Source organism: Peromyscus maniculatus, chromosome 3 (assembly GCF_049852395.1).
Source record: "Peromyscus maniculatus bairdii isolate BWxNUB_F1_BW_parent chromosome 3, HU_Pman_BW_mat_3.1, whole genome shotgun sequence".
Classification (NCBI taxonomy): Eukaryota; Metazoa; Chordata; class Mammalia; order Rodentia; family Cricetidae; genus Peromyscus; species Peromyscus maniculatus.
The window spans coordinates 157,830,952-157,838,451 of record NC_134854.1 but is presented as its reverse complement, the minus strand read 5'-3'; the positions used below and the strand labels follow the sequence as shown (position 1 = coordinate 157,838,451).

Sequence of the window (7,500 nt, the reverse complement as noted above, 5' to 3'; positions counted from 1 at the left end):
ATGTCTAGAAGAATGGTTCTCAATTTTCCTAATGCTACAACCCTTTAATATAGTTCCTCATGTTGTGGTGACCCCCGACCATAAAATTATTTCATTGCTACTTCACAATTGTAATTTTGCTACTGTTATGAATTGTAATATAAATATCTGATATACAGGAGATCTGATATACAACCCCTGTGAAAGGGCCATTTGACACCCCCGCCCAGGGGTTGAGACCCATAGGTTGAGAACCACTGATCTAGACCATTCTATTCTTAAGAAGTGGCACAAAGTAACAACTTCTCACAATGCCATTGATGTTCATTTTGACAGCGTTCATGGTCACAACACACAATCATGTACTTTAATCATACAAAATCCAAAGAATAATATGCCACTAGCTACACCAATTGAAATGAATCTGACAACGGAAATGAAAGAAACCAAGAGAATCTTCTGTCGGAATCCATACAGACGCCTAACAATATTCTTAAGGGATGGTGTCCGATAGCTGTCCTAGCATGCCTAGTCCGTTGTCAGAACTTCTGATTCCCAGCTTTCCTGGGAGGGGAAAGAAAGTGCATTTTTACAGCCTATAGCTCTCTGAGAAACTGCTTTTGTGTACACAGGTGGACAGAAAAATAAATGCAAAGGCTAGGCACCAAGATTGCTCAGACAGCAACAGAGTTCGGAGTCAGACTCAAAACTGCCGAATCAGCTCTGGCTGTTTGAAAAGGACCATGACATTAGTTCAAAAGGGCCAGGGAAGAAACTGTCAACTGTCAACAAGGAAGAAACCCACTGGGAACTACAACAAGTCAGACAAATAATTTTTTTCCTACTCTACTTTGAAACAGAGGTTTTCATCTTTGAAATAGGAAAAGATAAGCTGGCTGATGTGTGTGGGTAGAACCTCTCTCTTCCTCATCTGCCCACCCATTCCTGATCCTGTAGCTCCGAGGTTGGAGTGTGGATCACACTCGCTCATTTTCTTTGAAGTAGATTTATCACTTCTTCCTGTGTGGCCATGCCTCTTCAATCATGAGGTATAACTCTGTAATAATGTTGGCTCTTTCCAGGGCTGTGACATTGATCAATGGCGTGGGCAGATAACAATCCAATGTTCTGATAAAATCACAATTATACAAAAATTATTGCACTTAAAAAAATCAACCCAGCCCAAGCAGCAAAGGGCCAACTAACTTGTCAGGAAGAGTTGAGCTTCCTGCCCTTTGCAGAGCACTTTGACCTTTCTGGAATCCTAGGGATTTGGTCCATCAAACGTCCAGAAGTGAAGACTCCAAGAGATACCATAAGCTCCTTAAGGCTAAGTCTTGGTTCTAGGAGGCAAATCACCTCCTTGGCCACATACTACACAGCAGGGACTCAGTTTAGCTAAAGGGCCCCTACAAAAACTCAGAAGCAAGGGAGCACGGGTAGATATCATGTCCTCACCTGTGAATGAGAGAAAGATAGTTAGCATCCTAATGTATTAACCTCCTCCCAATGCCACCTCTGGTTCTCATTATGCTCAGCTCCGTAACTCATGAGGGCCTGAATTTATCTGTGTATCTTATTGAGACTTGTCCTTTCCATAGCTCTGAATATTTTCTCCCCACTTATATCTTTCCTCGTGCTTTATTCTCCCAGCTAGCCCAAGATGCTCTGGCTTTTTCTTAGTAGATATAGAGGTACCATGATGATGCTAGCCTACCACAGTTAAACAGCATACACTTCCTATCCTTCTGTATTTCTCCAATGATGCTCAACTATGCCCCCTCTCTATCGATGGTTCCTGTGCCCTTTTATAGTCAGAAGTACTGCTCTATGACTGATAAATGTGGGTGCTGCTTGTTACTTTAGCCAAAATCCCTCAAATCTTCAGATCAGATTTTGAGGTCAAAATGTGAGTGCATACCACTGAACATGTCACTAATGTTTCAGTGACCCTCCCAAGTAGCTGCTCACACAGTAAGTGAAATCAAGGAATGTTCAGAAGCCATAATCCCGAGGCTCTGTGGTCAATACTGTTTTCTTTAGGGGAGTATCCATTTCAATCCAAACTCTTTGATGTCCCTCCCTCCAGCTTATAACTCAACATTTGCACACTTGTCTAGGTAGAGTTGGAAGGCAGTGTCTCTAAGTGGCAGAGAGAAATCCAGCATCAGAATGATTAAAGGCTCTTGGTAGAGGGGAAAATAACCATGAACTTCAGAGGTTTCCTCTGCTGCTGTGACACCAAGGAGACATTGAAGTTTGAAGCCAACTATGTGTGGCACAGACTATGCGCTGGATATTTGTGACTCCCCATGACCACTCCTGCGTGCTTCTGAGTCAGACAGAAGGGCTGACGGGAAGTCAGAGTCTGCACAAGTCCCTTTACCCTCAGAGCCTCTCTACTTACTGCTCCGGACTCAGAACTAGGACTTGCTGACGTTCTCGTAGATGACGTCACTGATGCAGAACTGTTGCTTCTTCCTCAGCCACATCAGCTGCACACACTGATGGATGAAGATGTACTGCTCCTAGGAGAGTCAACAGAGGCAGAGGGGGGCGTGTGGGAAGAGGAGGCACCCATACCAGGCAGCACGATTATCAGGACCTGGTGCAAAAGGAAATCACTTTCCTGTCTTTACAGCAACAACTTTATAACTTAAAACCCAAGAGACCGAACTTTAAAGGTATTTTATTAGTGATAGATCCTAGAATATCATTTCTTTATGTATGTGTGTAATATGTGCATGTTTGTGTATTGTCTATATGTGTGCATGTATGTGAACACAGGTGTGGAGGCCAGAGGTCAACATCAAATATCTTCCTCTATCATTCTCCACCTTGTTTTTGTGGTACAAGTTCCCTCACTGAACCTGGTGCTTGGTGATTTGGCAAGACGAGCCGTCCAGCAAGCTCCAAGTGTCCTTATACATACACATACGGCAAGTCCTGTACCCACTGGGCCTCTGATGCCCCATACAGCAGAATGTATTTCATTTTTTGTTCTAGCTCTACTGAGGTATGATAAGTAATGTGAGGATAAGAAATAAAATATGGTGCTCTGATATGAATAGTGAGATGTTATCAGACATGTCAGTAAACAGGCGTCACCTCACATGGCTGCCATTTTCCTTTCTGGTGATAAGAACGTTTCTAAAACTGCTCTCAGCAAATTTCAGGTATCCAGTCCTAGCTTTCGGAGGTGACATTGCTGTGTGGTACAGATCATCCCTGCACAGTGATGAAGGCCATGATGTGCAACCGTGATGGGTTTTCGGAAACTAAAGAATTCCCACCTCATTGTACATTGGCATGAACCCTAGAGGTATAAGTTAAACACTGAAAATGGAAAGGGTAAGACGGGTTAGTTCCTTTCTGATTATATTAGAAAAGGAGATCCTAAAATTATAAGCAATAGAAAAATACAAGTAAAAATTTCAAGCCCCTCTGTGTAAAACCTGGTAAAAGGGAGAAGCACATTGGAAGGGAGTTGCTTTCAAAGCTACTCCACAGTGTCCAAGAGTTACACAAGGTCTCACAAATCAGGAAATAAATAAATAAACAACCGCTATGCAAAACATCCCTGGGAGGTAGAAACCGTCTTCTATTCTTGATTTGTAGCAGTTTGTGTTTATTAAGTGATTTTTTTTTGAAGCAAGTAGAGGGAATATTAAGACATATGCAAACAGTGGCCAAGTTGTTGGGTGGGTGGTGCAGCGGTCATCTCAGCGGTGGGAGGGAGGCTGAGGCAGGAGGCGCAGGAGTTGGATGTCAGCCTGGGCTGCACAATGAGACTGAGTCTCAAAAAGTAAAGTCACAGTAGTAAACAGTGTAAATCCAAATGGTTGTTTTCATCTACGAACAGCACCGCTGGAGAAGGGGAAAGAATACTCAGTGATAATTTTGAGCGTATCAAGGTATTATCATTTCTTATCATTGGAGAGGTAAAATTAATAAATGGTGTGGACACAGATAATAGTACAAAGCAGAAAAGCCAAGTGAATGCTCAATAGATGGTGTACTTTTTAAACAGACACAGACAATGTAGAAAAATGTTTAATCTTCTCCAAATAAGAAAGCAACTGAAGAAGCATTAATCTTTGAAGTGGAATTTAAGAGCTTTGGGTAGTTTGGGATGTATGTGAATGGATGTATATTAATACGCTATGTGAAAATTCAGTGTGAAAGAAATGCATGCATATATATGTAACACGTGAGCACAAAGGAGTAGCTATGTGTGACTGAAAGCCAAGATAAACTCACCCAGACGCTAAGGTTAGAGCACTCTGTGCCACGAAATAGGCTAATTTGATGGTTTTTCTCCTTCTTTGCTCCAACTGTTTCATTATAGGTACAATTAAACATTACCCCTAAATAAAGTCCAGCCAAGATGGCCACGAGCTTTAAACAGCCTCATGTAAACAACTTAACACAAAGGAAAAAAGCAAATGCTTCAGGCCCCAGCAGGTGGGAACCCCACCTCTGTGTTCTGAACAAGCTTTGGAGCAAACACATTCCCTTACGTTCTGATAACATCTCACTACACTGAGCCACCCACAGTGGTCCTCACACATCACTCTGGTATTTCTGGTGTTATGTGAACACTGGGAATAGACAGAGCTCTGGTCTGGACTCTCACCCCATGGCTGCCCACTGATCAAACTTCGTGTAGAAAACAAAAGCAAATATAACACATTTTCTTCAGTGGTGGAGGTAAGTTGCCCATACTCCTGGAAATAATCCTTCATTCATGTTCTTAAAAGCACGCGCGCATGCACGCACGCACGCACGCACACACGCACGCACGCGCACAGAGAAAGATGCAAAGTAGAAGGAAGACTAGTTGGGAAGGGGAGGGCCTCGATGGGAGTGGGAATGGGATAAGAGAGTAATGGGGGTAGACAAATATGATCAAAATACATTTATGTCCATGTCTACAAATGCCGTGTTAAAACTCATCAGTATGTATAATTCATCTAATTATTATGTATAATTAGTATATGCTAATTTAAAAAAACTCCAAACTCCAAACCAAGCAAAAACAATGAGAACAGCATAAATCACAGGAAAAGGTAAGTAAAAGACTATTTGTGGACAAATCCATAAGACCAGGAGAAAGCCAAGCTGCCCGGAGTGAGGGCAATCTGCTCAGAGCAAACCCTAACTGACCTCCAGAGGGGCAATTGGAAGAGAAACAAATGAAATGTCTCTAAGAATAGAACAGAGCACAGGGGAAGGAAGGAGGTGTCCCAGCCATCTGCAGCAGCAGCTCACGGATTCAGCGCACTGTTAGGGAGCCTGTGTCATCTTATCTACTATATCCTTTATGACAATGCATGAGAATTGTCAGTCACGTTTAGAGATGAGAAGTGAGAGCCTCGAGAGGTGTCATGACCTGCGAGGTCCTAAAGCGGAGGCTCTGACCCTCTCCCAGACTCTGGCACTGTTTCATTTCCCCACAAGGGTGGAGAAACCCCAAAATGCGCTAATCAAATAAAAGAGGTCAGGACCAAATGGATTGCCCATGCATGCTGCACTGATCTCCAGAGAGACCCTGAGGACATGGCTACTTGAATCAGTCACTTTTGCCATTCCGGGGGATAGCATGGTGTGATGAAATTAAGGGAGTAGGCGGGGTGGAGAAGGTTGGAAAATTAACAACGCAAGATGAGAAGAAATGTGCTATTCAATTCCTGGGTTGATTATGTACAGAAAGACCAGCTCTCAGCTGGAGACTGATTTTGTCCTCTTGATTGGCGTGCTTGATTGACAAGTGTAAGAAAAATCATTTGGTTCTTTGTTCTTTACTTATTAACCAAGTGAATTAGCAGGCAGCAGGATCTGAATGTGAGTGGGCTGAAGGACAAGGTGAGATAAATCAACTGGCATTGGAAAATACAGGTTGGACCAGGAAGAACAGAGAAACAAGGAAAAGTAAGATAAATGAACAAGATGTTCTAGATGTAACCGATAGAGCAGGCATAAACAAACAAGTGGAAGGTGTCCATCTTGGACTGCTGAGGGAACTCAAGGGTAAAGCGGGGGAAGCTGGGAAGGCAGGAAGCCCGGAGACCTGGGCCCCCTTCATGACTCTGATTCTCCCAGCAAGATCCCGGAAGGGACAGCAGACTTTCGAAAGACTGTTTTCTTGGAGATGTCAACCAGAAATGTGGCTGTAAAGAAGGAAGCCAGACACCTAGAACTGGGGCCAAAAATAAGGGAGAAAACAAAGCGTTGTCCTAACTGAAGAAAGCCAGCCCCACGGAGGGTGGTCTGGCTTCCGCTGTTATCACACCTGAAGACAAAGAGTGGAGGGGGATGAACAGGAGGGGCCCTGTGTACAAAGGTGGTTTTTAAAGACGGATTAAGCTTCTGTAGTTGTGAAAAATCAAAAGTAAACAGTCTGTAATCAACATCTATAAAGTTAAAAGAGGTATAAATCAAGGAAGTCAGTCCGGTCATTCATTCATCAAGCAAGATGCTTAAAGTAATGTGTCCTTTGAAGTATGGGGATTTATACGTGCCATATAGGAATGTGTTTTGTAAGAGGTATATTACATATAATGTAATGGAGATGGTTCGGGCCCAGATCCAGCCCCCATCGCCTCCCTTCCCACCTCTCCCTTGCCCTCCCCACACCTTCCGCAGTCCAACTTCATGAGCTCTGTTTTATTCAAACCCACCAAGTGTACTTAGTGCTGCCTCTCTGTGTGTGGGTGTGGGATCTCCTGGATGGTGGGGAGCTTCCCATGCCCTGTATCCCTGCCAAAAACGAACTGCTTCCTCCAAAGTTGACAACCACCAGTTGTCAACAGCACCCCAGGGCCCACCTCCCCCTCTCCACGCTGGGACTTTGGCCCGATCTTGCACAGGGTTTGAGCAAGCCGTTACTACTGCACAATCCTATCTGCAACTGCTCTGTTGTGTTCAGAAAACAATGCTTCCTTATCGTTATCCACTGCCTCTGGCTCTTGTATTCTTTCTGCCCTCTTTCAAGAGGATCCCTGAGCCTCTGGAGGAAGGGGTGTGACACAGACTTCCCCTTTAGGGCTAGTCACTCAGCAGTCTCCAGCAACCTGATCAGCTGAGGGTCTCTGCCATCTTTTGCAAGAAGCTTCTCTGAAAGGGACAAGGTCCTGCCCAGGACATGCTTCCTAATTGTCATTAAGATGTCTGACTATTAGTGGGTCACTGACTCAAACTACCATGACCTGGGTGCAACTGGGCAACAAACACATTGGAACGGCTGTGCCAAGCCTTGCTCAGAGCTGTAAAGAAAGTGGGGAAGAAAAGCACACAAGGACAGGAAAGCCAACGTTGGAGACACTGAGCCATTGGCCTCCAGGCTATTTGAGTTATACTGCCATCTAGTGGTGCTTGGAAGAAGCTGCAGGAGGAAGAACAAGGCATGAAAGAAAAGTTGGTAAAAGAGAGGTCAGGCTTGACCTTGTTCTAATCCACAAGCCTTTTCCTCCCACACGCTTCTCCAGGAAATGCTCCACTGTGTCCTTGAGGCCGGAGAGT

At 44.1% G+C, this 7,500-nt stretch overlaps 1 protein-coding gene across 5 annotated transcripts in view; it reads right to left on the bottom strand.

Annotated features, from left to right (window-relative positions):
* Positions 1 to 317: 317 nt before the first annotated feature.
* The window catches only part of Ptpro (protein tyrosine phosphatase receptor type O), a 211,010-nt gene continuing 203,827 nt past the window's right edge, over positions 318 to 7,500 (bottom strand). For 3 of the 5 annotated variants that reach the window (XM_015995417.3, XM_076568119.1, XM_076568118.1), the window contains 2 exons: positions 2,387 to 2,507; positions 318 to 1,437 (listed from right to left, as the gene is read on the bottom strand). In XM_015995417.3, coding sequence (XP_015850903.1) covers positions 2,403 to 2,507 — 105 coding nt within the window. In that variant the 3' untranslated portion in view covers positions 318 to 1,437; positions 2,387 to 2,402. The remainder of the gene's footprint in view (positions 1,438 to 2,386; positions 2,508 to 7,500) is intronic. The other 2 variants (XM_076568116.1, XM_076568117.1) reach the window with 1 other exon arrangement.